The sequence below is a fragment of the Neovison vison genome, chromosome 1 (assembly GCF_020171115.1).
Source record: "Neovison vison isolate M4711 chromosome 1, ASM_NN_V1, whole genome shotgun sequence".
NCBI classification, from domain to species: domain Eukaryota; kingdom Metazoa; phylum Chordata; class Mammalia; order Carnivora; family Mustelidae; genus Neogale; species Neogale vison.
Window position 1 is genome coordinate 259,332,690 of NC_058091.1, and position 13,137 is coordinate 259,345,826.

At 42.2% G+C, this 13,137-nt stretch overlaps 1 protein-coding gene across 17 annotated transcripts in view; it reads right to left on the reverse strand.

Moving 5' to 3' along the window:
- TENM2 (teneurin transmembrane protein 2) overlaps positions 1 to 13,137 on the reverse strand; it is a 1,132,942-nt gene that overhangs the window by 197,446 nt on the left and 922,359 nt on the right. For all 17 annotated transcript variants that reach the window (XM_044229881.1, XM_044229874.1, XM_044229866.1 and 14 more), the window contains one exon: positions 6,425 to 6,630. In XM_044229881.1, the coding sequence (XP_044085816.1) occupies positions 6,425 to 6,630 (206 nt within the window). The remainder of the gene's footprint in view (positions 1 to 6,424; positions 6,631 to 13,137) is intronic.

The window sequence follows — 13,137 nt, forward strand, 5'->3', positions numbered from 1 at the left end:
TGAACTATACACTACATTTATGCTAATAAAATCATTGCTTTTATCCATTTTATTTATGGCGTTCTACATAAGATCTCACTTGAAGATAAAGGTCTTTGCCTAGAAAATTTGCAAACTCCTAAATTACAGCGCCTCTGAGAGTCTATTCGGTCTAAAAACGCGACGTGGGGCTGTCCTCTGTTATTCATCCCTGCCTTTCCAGTTTCCATCTTTCTTCCTGAGTTCCATGTTCTCAAACATTACCCTTCCTGAAAAACAACTGCAGCGGCCTCCCCTGTTCCCCCACCTCCCTCCAGTGCCAGCTCTCTTGTAAAATCTCAAACATCCCTGGAGATTTCTCCAAGCTCTGCTTGGTGGCTGCCCAGGGGGGTGTCTGCTCCCCCAAGTGGCAGTTTCAGTTCTGGTTAGGATGCATCAGATAATCACAAGGGGCCTCCTGAGGAAGACCTTTCCAAAAGCAATTTTAGCACCATACGGAAGAAACCAAGTCTCTCTTGGTTTCACAAAATCTTTCTCCATACCTCAAATTCTTTGGGAAAGGAATGGTCTGAAAAACATGCCTGTAAAAACATGCCTCCCTCCGAAAGGCAGATAAATCGCTATGTGACGCGCTATGCAAGCCGACAGTCGTACCCTGGAATGCCCTCTGAGTGAAGCGTACGGCTGCCCCAGAATGGGGGAGTCTGGGATGAGCCCTTCTGACCGGTCAGTGGGCACCATGAGGGCGCGGAGATGGCAGCATGGGGGGTGAAGCAAGGTGCTCAGAGCACTCAGGGTCCCCATGTCCCAGGGATCCGGCCAGTCCCAACTAGGACTGCAACGGTGTGCCATTTACGTACTTGGGCGAGAGAGAAGGGGACAAAGAAAAGTGAGAGTTCATTTTCAAAGAAGGCTCTGAATCAGAAAGGGGTAAGCCCGAGGGGGCAAAAGCTAACATCACTAATCACCATCTATAAATGTGCTTTAAAAAATGTCATTTATGGGAATTCAGCTGATGAAGACAAATAGGAACGTGTGCTCAGCTCATTTTATCTTGGTCTGCACACGCTCCACCTCCCGGACTCGCGAGGATTTCCTATGATCCTGGAGCAGTTCGTGGTCTTTTATGCAGTTCTCTATTGTTTAATGTGTCTGGTGGCGTTTTGCTCCCATCCCACAGTCACATCTCAACGTAAAGCCCAGGGGGTCTTCGGCGTCTGCTTCATCTTACTGCCATACAATCCCTAGCATCTCCCTCTAAGAACCCCACGGGGGCTGCGAGCCCACCCTCTGCTCCTCAGTTGTCTCTGGAAGTCACTGGGCTCACGGCTCCATCAGTCTGAGTGATGAAATAGGCATTTTAATATTTGCTAAACAGGACTGTGGAGAAGGTGAGTCTCAGCAGGGCTCCCAAGCGGTAAGAGCATCTTGTTGTCTCAGGTTAATCATGTACCTCATTTGCTGATTATTGACTGGTTCTCACAAAGGATTTTACTTGGCTTGACATATCAGTAGCAATCGGTGATGAACTGTCAAGCGCGCTTGCTCACCGCCTTAACCCCCCAAGACCCTGACTTGCAGCAGCAAGTCACTGAAATTTCCTTTGATGCCTGGCACCATAGCCAGGTCAGATTATTATTATTATTCAAGTCTGATCAGTTTCCTTTCTAGAAAGGGGGTTGAGCAAATCTGATCCAGTTTGTCCGATTTCAAATACGTGGCAAGATGCATTAGGCTTTCTCACACACCACCCTTGCTAAGAATTCAAACTGGGTGGCTGAGATTGGCTTATATTGGCTTTGTTCTGTTTTTTTTTTTCTAGGTCTTAAAAAATGCCATACAGGGTGTCAAAATGCTGCATTTAAAAGCCAATATAATAACTACCTTTCAAGTGGACAAAGAAGAAACAAGGAAAACACTCAGTGTATGTAAGGATTCAGGTAAATAAAATGGGCACTTATGCCCTGGGCTGGTAGTTAGGAATGTAGGGTGCGTAAGTGGTGGAAACTTCCAGAGGGACAATTTGGTAATTCATACTAAGTCCTCAAGGATTGACTTTCAGGAAAGAATTAAGGGTGTACACAAATACTAGCCACAAGGACAGGTATCTCAACATTTTATCGTTAAGTCAGTAGGGCTTCTCATTGATTTATCTGGTGCTCCACATCTCAGGGTCAACATAAGATTGTATTTCCTGCTCCACTGAAGTTAGGATAGGACTTGCTTTGGTCCGTCGGACAAGGGCTTAAAAGACATGCGTCACTTCCAAGCAGAAGTATTCAGGGGTTGGTCCAGAATTCACCATCTTCTCCTTCCCTTGCTACAGGGAATGAGTATCTGCCTGACAGGGAAGCTCCCATAGGTCTGTGTCCTTGAACAAGGCTGACAATGCACCAATCTTCTTCAATCGATGAGAACGTGTGAAGCGGGGTTTCCCAATTTCAGCACTATTGACATTCTGGGAGGGGTGATTCTCTGTCGTGGAAGCTGTCCTATGCATGTTTAGCAGGGTCCTTAGGCTTGACCCACTAGTCACTAGAAGCAATTCTTTCCCCATGTGACAAGCAAACATATTCCCGAACATTGCTAAAAGCATCTGTTCTGGGGGCAAAATCACCCCTGGTAAATGAGAAATAGGTTTTGTTATTTTAAGCCACTTAGATTCTTAGTCCCCCCGCCCCTGCAAACTGATAGATTTTATTAAAGCAAAAATATATGTAAACATTTACCAAAAGGGGTTAAAATTGTGGCAGTTTTTGCTTCCTTTGGTTTCCTCTGTCTTGAAATTTTTTTCTACAATGAAAATACAATTTGTTCTTCCATAAGAAGGCAAACACACTAGAAAATTAATTTTACTTTAAGAAGCTATATTTACATAATTGCTCATCTATATACAGTATTTGCTAGGACCACACGGAACCATGAAACACTTGTATATGCTATCTTTATATTGTGCTTTAGTGGACAAAGTATTTTCCCATTCTACATTCGATGTATTAGCGTGATTACAGCAGCATTGTGAGCCTGGTAACACAGGTAGACAAACTGAGGATAAAAGATGTTAAGGGCTAAGTCTGAGGTCTCCTGGTTAATATGCAGCAGGGCCTCCATCCTACAATTCCTGTACTTTCTCCCGCATGCCCCGTTGCCTCTGTATTGCTATAAAAAACTACATTCAAAAAGTCTACTGGGACTCACTCTGATTCTTGAGAAATTTAAGCAGGTAAGAAAGGATTCTCCTCTGTATTTAATATCCTTGGACAAGGATACTAAAACTTGTAGGCTCTTGGTCAAAGCATGATACTCCATAAAATTTAAGCAGAGCTATTTCATGCAACACAGCCAATAGAATTTCATAACCATCCCCCTCCCCATCTCTTTCTCTTGCTCTCTTTCCAGCTCAAATGAGTCACCTTGGCTAGACGGCCAATCCCCTAGAACTTATGTTCCTTGATAGGATATGCCAATAGAAATGAGAAATTCTATAACGGTACGAGATGTGAGTTAGTCACCTGTCTCTGCAAGGAGCTAAGCACCGTCTCCTCGAGGAAATGTAGCTCATCAAATGGACATGAATGCATGTAATGACAGTGACTGAATGTGAAAATGTGTAGGGAGTCGGTTTTTTCTCTTTTTCTTTTTTTAAGAAGCGCCCCTATATTGTACCTGTCTTGTCCATTTCTAAGCATCTGCACAGTGTCTCGCTTACTTGACCCTCTAGTGCACGCTAAACTCCCAAATTGGCAGCTGGACTGAAACCCTCAGCGTACATCAGCCCATGCCTATTCATTTCCCTTCCCTTGAACTGTGATGAGGCTGTCCCTGGAGTGGAGCTATTTTGAGAGGACGACCGCTAGAACAATCACTAGCCTGGCAGGAGATGGACAGTGTGGTGTAGCCACAAAAGAAGAAAAGACATTGTCATTGAGGGTTTGAGTCCTGCAATGTCAGAACAGCAGGGAAACTGGATAGAGTATGTTTCTGCTGCTGTCCACTATCACTCAGTTACAGGGAGTTACCTACTTGACTTGCCATGATCATTTGCTTTTCCATGATACTGGTTGTTCAGAGCATGCAAGGGAAGGGGGTTAGCAGTGCTTTGGAAAAGTGTTGGAAAAAAGCATTTTTCTCCAGCAAAGCTCCTTGCATCCAACCGGCCGAGAGAAAAGTTATTCTCAGTTGTGCCCAGAGGCATGTTCATATTTCCTTGAATAAGGCCAATAAGCAGATTTCACCACTGCAAGTCCTTCATTGTACTGTAGTAGAATCAGTGGAGCTTGAAGGTCAAGGACACCACCTCACAATTTGCATAACTTCCCAGAGCAGCACCCTGCTGCCTGGCCTGAAGTCACAGAAATACCACAGGGACTCTTCTCACCTGACTTCCTCTCTTTCTCTGGATGCAAAATCTCTTTGAAGAGCAGATGCAATTTTTGTATCAGGAGTTCTGCTTGGTTGGGGGCTATGTTAACTCCTCTCCGAATAATCAGTGTCTGGACCAATGAATATTTTTCTGGATGGATGGATGGATGGATGATTTATTGATTACCACTTCACATATTGGTCCCTATAGCCTGGGCAATATATGGTAAAACAAAACAAAACAAACAGAAAACAAGGCAAAGAGCCCCACAGCCCTCCTCTAGTCCTTTATATTGATTCTTCGATACTTTCAGGTCATTACGTTGGAATTGCAAAGAAGTTTCATTTTGAGAGACAACACTGGTAAGTTGGTAGTGGCTGCTGCCATGAAGTTTCAGTTGGAGGTACCTGTGCGTTGAGCTCACTGAGGAAAAAGTGCAACCATCGATTAGCAATGTCTGCCACAAGCCAAAGACAAAGAAATGGTGGCCTGACTCCTTCGCATTTGCCAATGGGTTTAGAGCTTTCAATTCTTTCAATTCAATTTTCTAGATGAATACCTTTCCAGCACATTTTAAAGTCAGCTTTGACTGGATATAATGAGTAGTCAAGGAAGTTTTCCTTCCACTAGGGTACTTTCCTAATGGACTTCTTTTGTACTTGCTGGATTTGAAAGCCAACGAGGCAGGAAAACCCTACTTGGTTTTTCTCGGGATATACAATTCTTTATTTCTTTTTTTTAAAGATTTTATTTATTTATTTGAGAGAGAGAGAGACAGTGGAAGAGAGCATGAGAGGGGAGAAAGTCAGAGGGAGAAGCAGACTCTCCAAGGAGCAGGGAGCCCAATATGGGATTCAATCCCAGGACTCTGGGATCATGACCTGAGCCGAAGGCAGTCGCTTAACCAACTGAGCGACTCAGGCGCCCGGGATATACAATTCTTATTGGAAAAGAAAACCAGGCTAGGTGGGTGTTAATCTATCCCCAATGGTGTGTATATAGTAAAATCGCTACCAGGACAAATTAAAGGATGGATGAGAGGAAAAACAAGGAAATCCATAATCTAATCCAATCTCTTCATTTCCAACACTGGGGATAATATCATTTTCACAGTGCCAAGGATATCCCAAGGAACTCAGTAGAGGAAGGAGGAGAAATCACAGAGAATCGGCTGAATTTTGGTTATACAACTCTTCTTAGATATACTGGGATATCTCCTACTGATATTTTAACAAATTAATCCAATAACTAGAATACCTGAAATGAAAATGCCCAAGGATTAACTTCCAAGCTGGCAAAGCTGACTTCACCAGGTAGAATGTCATTTTTTTTTTTTTGAGATACCATTTATACAACATAAATTATCCATTTTATAATTCAGTAATATTTAAAATATATTCACTGTGTTGTATAATCGTCACCACTGTCTAATTCCTGAGCATTTACATCACCCTTAAAAGAAATCCCATAACTACCAGCAGTCAGTGCCAATTCCCTCCTCCCTGCTCCCTGGCAATCCCTCATCTCCTTGCTGTCTCTGTGGGTTTGCCTATTCTGGACACTAAATGGAATCATACAGTTGGTGGTCTTTTGCATCTAGTACCATACTTTCAAGATTCATCCATGTTTTAATAGGTAACAACACTTCATTCCTTTTTATAGTTGAATGATATTTCACTATATGCATAGGTCACATTTTGTTTATCCATTTATCAGTTCATGGAGATTTGGGTTGTTTCCACTTTTTGGCTATTAGGAATAATGTTGCTCCGAACACTCATGTATATGCTTTTATGAGAAAGAACATTTTCAGTTCTCTGTGTGTATATATCTAGAAGCAGAATTGCTGGTCACATGGTGATTCTAGGTGTGCCTTTCTGAAGAACTGTCAAACTCTTTTCTACAGCAACTGCACTGTTTTATGTTCTCACCAGCAATAGACCAATGTTTCAATTTTCCACATTCCTGCCAACACTTGTTATTGTCCAACTTTCAATTATAGCCATCCTAGTAGGTAGGAATTTCTTTAAACTCATAGTAGGAATTTCTTTAAACTCATAGTTGCATTGAGTGTGATCATACCTGGGCATGAGATGGTGGAAGTCCCCTTCTTATGTAAACACCAAAGAGAGCATCTTTCCCAAGGGAGATGTTGAACTTTAAGAACTGGGGTTGACTGATGTGAATCTGTGATCTCCAGAACACGCCTGGGGGTACTTCTTGGGTCACCCGTCGACCAACTTCTGCTTCACCACTGTCTATGCTGCTGTTTTTCAATGACCAGGGCACTGCAAAACAGGAAGTGGCATCAAGTCAGTGACATTAGTACACGTTTGTTGGTTTTACATTTCTGTTTATTTGCATGCCAGGCATTGAAAAAAAAATGCAGATGAAACTCGTGGCAAGTTCTTTGTTAAGTATAAACTCCTAACCCAGGGCATGTGAAATACTGGCACAATGCTTCCTAAACTTCTGTGATTGCTCTTTACTGATCAAATACAGTAGGAGCTGGAGTCTGGGAAGTCCGTGTAAAGCTTCCACCAACCTCGAATAGTGCTGGAGTGTACAATTATCAGCAGGGGAGATGAGAACGATATTAACTTGGCACCAAATTTAATTTTTGTAGCCTTTAATTATTCTTCCCAGCCAGAAACAAGTCCAATATACTGACACTTTCATAAATGAAAGAAAAAAAAAAAAGGAAGCAACAGTGAACAAACATTGGCCCAAAGTAAATAACAATAGAAAATAAGAACTGGATCTCAGACTAACGTAATATTGGGGGTAACTCCTTCCCTGGGAGGGATCTAAGTAACATGTGGAAATCAGGCTTCTCTCATGGTGACAGCAATGCATCTCTGTTGCATTTGAAATCATCTATGTAGAAAATATTGGATGCCTTCAGAATTCTAAAAAAAGGAGTTGCAGAAATACCTATTTTTTAAAAAAAGATTTCATTTATTTATTCGACAGAGAGAGATCACAAGTAGGCAGAGAGGCAGGCAGAGAGAGAGGGGAAAGCAGGCTCCCTGCTGAGCAAAGAGCCCAATGTGGGGCTTCATCCCAGGACCGTGAGATCATAACCTGAGCCGAAGGCAGAGGCTTTAACCCACTGAGCCACCCGGGCACCCCCGAAATACGTATTTTTAAAGAGGATTTTTTATTAACAATGAAGCAGCACCTTCTGCACTCCTGAGGGTGCTTTTATTTGCAAACACAGAATTAAGGAAAAGCTGGGAGTTAATGGTCGTCGCCCAAAGAAAGCAAGTTCATCTCTTGGGGCCATATTTTCCTGATCCCTTAAATGGGAATAGAACCTACGTGGAGCCTAGCTTTCTAATGACCATTTGTGATTTGTTCAGATGGAAATTCTGAAAGAAGTTCTGGGGGTCTTTTCACTTTGTAATCGATCACGCTGATGGCCTCGTGGGTTGGAAGACTTCTTTAGCCTCGTGGGCATCAAGGATGAGAATCAAGCTCCCTTCTGCATTCTGCAACAGATGGGCTTTTCTGAAAATATTTATCTATCTTTGGCTGCAATTCCATGCAAAAGGTTTGGATAGTCAGGAGAGGTCATGGGATTGCTGACGGCTGGCACGAAGGGTTAGTGAAGCTGCCTGACTTTGCAACCCTCGTCTGTTCCTATCTGGCCCCTGCATTAAGACAAGACTCGTAAATGACCTTGGTGCCACTTTCTCCATCTGTAAAATGGAGAGGAGAAATGTTTGGCTCTCCGAAGGTTTTCCATATCTAAATTATAAAAAAAAAAACACAGGATGATTTGAGGGTATAAAGTGTTTTTGTTTTTTTTTTTTCCTTCCTTGTTTTTGTTTTTTAAATAAGAGAAGGGATGATTCATTTTTATTTAGCTCAATAGCAGATCAAATAAAAAGTCAACAAGGACTTAAAATAAAGCAGGAGAAACAATGATTTGGACTTTAAAAAGAAACTCTTGACCTCGAGAATAATAAAACCAGGGCACGGGCTTCTAAAGGAAGTGTGGAAGCTTTCATCACATAATATCGTTAAGAAGAAACGAGTAAGTCCCAAATGGGTCAGACCTTTACAATGCAACTAGATGGTTTGCTTCTCAAACATGTTATGTGGGTAATGGACATGGAATACTTCTTTATAAGGGGAAGAATACTACACAGTATGGAAGAGCAGAGATTCTGGGCTGAGGTTGCCCTGGTTCAAATCCCGGCTTTGGCACTTGCCAAGTGTCTCAGCTTTCTGTGCCTTAGTCCCCACGACTATACCGTTGGAACACTATTAATTATTTCACAGGGTTGTTATGAGGATTTAATGAGCTAATCCATGCAAAGCTCTAAATATAATTTTAGGTACAACATAAGTCCTAAATAAAAATTAGCTATCATTATTATTATTATCTGTAAGGCTCTCAGCCTAAACAGAATGTTGTTTATTTTGCTGAAATAATGACATGTCCGGGGGGAAACACTTGTTATCACCCATTAATCAGAAGCTCTAATTATTATAATTTGAAAACTAATTTGTACTTAAAAATGCTGCTGTTGGCAGACTTGCCCCTCCCCCCACATTAAGGCCTTTTGGGGGAAGGGATATAATATAAGGACCTGGTAAGGAAGGGGTGTAATAGAAAAGACCCCTGGTGAAGAAAAATTTAGAGACCAAAAGTAACCCCAGCCATCATAGTGTGGCAACAAGTTAGAGAATTCATTCAAAATAAAAAAAGAATTTTAAAGAAATTATTCATCTTTAAACTTAATAAGACGGGCTTTCCTTCATGTCTGTTGGGCTTTCAGGGGTTGCTGGGTTAATGACAGGATATGAAAAAGAAGCAGGAAATCAGCACCCACGAGCCCGCTAATCTACTGCTGAAACCTAAACGGATTTTGATAATGTCAAGCCAAATGAGGATGCAGGAGATTCGCAAGGGAGCCAGCTGCCAGAGAGCAGTTGCTCTGGAGAAATTCAGATATGGAGCCTCAGGGGTCTGATTCATATAGTTAATGGGATCCCCATCCTTTCGCTAGACCCAACTTCAGGACATTGCCTTCGGTATGAGCTGCAGTCAGCAGTGAGGACAGGCTGCCTTTTCAGTAATCACACATCCTCCTAGGGTTTCGTAGGCTCCCCTCCTTCACATCCCATCCTCTCAAGTCCCATCCTGCAGCCAGACAGGGCTGGGTTAAAATTCTGTCTCTGGTTCTTCCTTGCTGTGTGACCTCTAGCAATTTGCTTAACCTCTCTGGACCTCCTTTTTTTTTTTTTTTTTTTTGTAAAATGGAAATGATAATAGTCAATGTCTTATAGGGTAGAAACAACAAATGGGAGTACACAAAGGAGGGCTTGTCCAGGACCTAGCACATAATAATAGCAAAATAAACGCTAGTTAGTCCCATTTAATTAACTTAAAAAATGAAAAACTAGGAGGGAAAGCATGTGGCTTTCTTTGTTGAGTAAAGAATTTTCTAAAAGAAAGAAGCATTGCATGGATATGTGATCTACATGTATGTATACACGCATATGTGTATATATACATGTTTATGTATCTGTGTTCCCATCAATCAAGAGAGAGAGTCGAATTCTTCTGACATAGACTTAATTATGGGAACGCGTGTAAAATTGGTGGTCTGGATCTATTCCCACTACTGATTTTTGGTGGGACTTTCCAGGAGCTGGTATGGCCACTTTATCAACTAGGTTACTTTATTGTTAAACCTGCTTTATTGAGTAGCACTGAAATTAAGGTCCTGCTCAGCCACACCTTCACACTGATGCCCTCTTTTTTTTTCACCTTGTCTTCACTCCTACCATCAGACGAATAGGCTCCTTTTCTCAGTATTCATAGCATCTAAACTCAGCTGTACTACAGGGTCTAGCACCTGCTGTTCGGTCCTCTAATGGATCTTGCGTGCCTTCCTAAGTCCCTCATGTTAGACACTGTACTTCCTGAGGTCAGGCAGAGTTGCAAATGCATCTTTGGATTCTCTGGAGTTTGCACCTGGCAAACCATGGGTGATTTATAAATGCTTGTTGAACTGAATCAAGTTTCACTTGTCCATCAGATGGGGCGTCTTAACATAATGCTTGCAACTACTAGGTAAAACGGGAGCCTTAAGAAAGATTTGCTTTGAAAAATTGCATGTAAATTGACTCACCCCCCCACACACACAAAGAAAAGAAAAGAAAAGAAAAGAAAAGAAAAGAAAAGAAAAGAAAAAAAGCTCGAAAGCTTTATGAGGAAATTCACTATTTAAAGGAACCCTGCCTATGGATCCTTTTCAAAAATCATGAGTAAACTCTTAATTTATCTTTTGTGTGAAGCCTTATAAATCAATAAGCAAACCAGGGGAGCTAGAATATAGTGTAAAGGTCTTTAGATTAATAACCAAAGCCATGGGTCCTAATCCTGATATTTAAAGACATTGGACCTTTTGCGGAAAGGAACAGCGGTGTAAATGAACTCTTTGGTTGCATGAACTCTCGTCCTTGCTACTAAGCAGCCGCTAAGTTCGAGGCTCATCTAGATCTCAGGTCTCAGTGTCCTTAACTACACAAGAGTAGTTGGGACCCACAGATATCTTAAGGGGCATTCGACTGGAGTCTACTGTGTTCTGCAGACTGAGGGGTGGGGGGCATCTCTGGGTTTATGCTACAAAGGGTATAAGTATGTGTGTGTGTGTGTGTGTGTGTGTGTGTGTGTTTAGCCTATGGGAGGGAGCAGGACTATCAGATTTCACTTTGAATAAATTCAATTCATTTAACATAAGTCACGTTATTGTTAAAGGTTAGTGACTACTTTCAAACTGAATTCTCTAGATACGCAACTGAATTATGCTTTTGCAAAATGGAGTTTTCACTGCTGCCCACGAATACATATATATATACACACACATATATATATACAATCTTCATTTTTGAAATAATTTCAGGTTTACAGAAAATTAAAAAAAAAAAACCAGGGGCGCCTGGGTGGCTCAGTGTGTTAAGCCACTGCCTTCGGCTCAGGTCATGATCTCAGGGTCCTGGGATCGAGTCCCACATCGGGCTCTCTGCTCAGCAGGGAGCCTGCTTCCCTTCCTCTCTCTCTGCCTGCCTCTCTGCCTACTTGCGATCTCTCTCTGTCAAATAAATAAAATAAAATCTTTAAAAAAAAAAAAACCATACAAGGAAGTCTTGCATATCCTTCACCCAGATTCCATAAATTTAGTACACATTTGTTCTATGATTCTATTTTTTTTGAAATCTTGAGACTAAATTACAGAAGACTGTTCCTTTACCTCCTAATATTTCTATACGTTTTTCCTAAAAATAATGATATAATTAACATTGATACAAGGCTATTTCTAATTTATAGATCTGATTCAGACTTGCCAGCTGTTACACTGACATTCTTTATAGCCAACGGAGAAAAGCTTTTTCTATATACTTAACAAATCTTTAAAATGAATGTGCAGAACTTCTATAATTTTAAAAAGAACAAAAAGGAAAAAATATGTGATGCAAGCATTGCCTCAAAGGAGATAAAAAGGAACAGTGGCTTTTGTAACCTGCTGGAGCCCGTGTGGGGAACCATCTCTGGACTCTGTCCCGGGAGGGAAAGTCCCTGGGCTGGTGTCCAGGACAGAAGGTCTGTGCTGCTCTTGAAGGTCAAAGAGGCCGGGACCCTGAGCCAGGCTCCCAGTCCCACCAAGGAGGATCTGAACCTGGGCTCCCCCTGGCACTGCTAGCTATTCTAGGACCACAAAGTTGGCTAATTCCTGACAGTGTGCCATTGAGAGACAGGCACCAAGGAAACAAACTAATTAAGGTTTCTATCTTCCCTGCCCTCCCTGGGTGCGGATGCCCTTACTGAGAAGACCTGAGACCTCAGGAGGCCTGCTGCACAGTGGAGTTTTGTGAGCCCTGGCTTTGAATCTCAGCTCTGACAACTACTAGCTGTGTGACTTTGGGTCATCCACTGTCCCTCTCTGGGTTTGTCTACTCATCTGTATAATGGGGTTGCTTCTGAAGATGAACTAGGGTAACATAGGCAGTACCCAGTTTATGGTACGTCCACATCTTTCTACCCAGGTCTTGTGCTGCCTACATACAGCCGTAGCTATTTACTGCAGATCTGGAGTATAAATTTGTGATGGTCTAATTAAAATAGACTCTTCCCTCATATAGGCACAATGAACTAAAAAAGGGCCAAGGGGTGGCACAAGACTCAGGGAAACAGGAAGTCACTTTCCAGGGCAGCTGACATCAGTACTCAATGAGCGATCACTGTGTCTACAGACAGGGAGGGACCTGTCACGTGAAGGAAGCTGCTAAGGAAAGAGAAAACAAAGTCCTAAGTTCATGGGCTCCCAATTCCAGATGTTGATGTAATACTCGAGCTGCTTCTCAGATGGACAATTCTGTGCAGGCTGCCTCAGTGAAAGCTGCTGGATTTTCTTTATTTAATTATAATGAATGAATGTCCCGAGCAATGCCGGGTACGTCATTCATTCATACTTCATGCAACAAACACTTGTCAAGCATCGACTCTATAGCACTAGATAATTTTTGGTCAACATCAAGAGTTGGGATGTATGTCATACTCCCATGATCCTTCGTCCAGACAACAGGGCAAGGTCATCTGGACCCTGTGTGGGCTGGGACTGGTGGCATCAGGAGAAGAAGATTTAAACAGCCATTCCACAATCACCAACCGAAAGTTTGGCCCCCACCCTTGGGTTCTAGGTAGGGACTGAGCATGGCGTCCTGGCAAGCAGCACAGAGTCCCATGTCTATCTCCCTGAACTGTGGCTTCCCTGACAGAC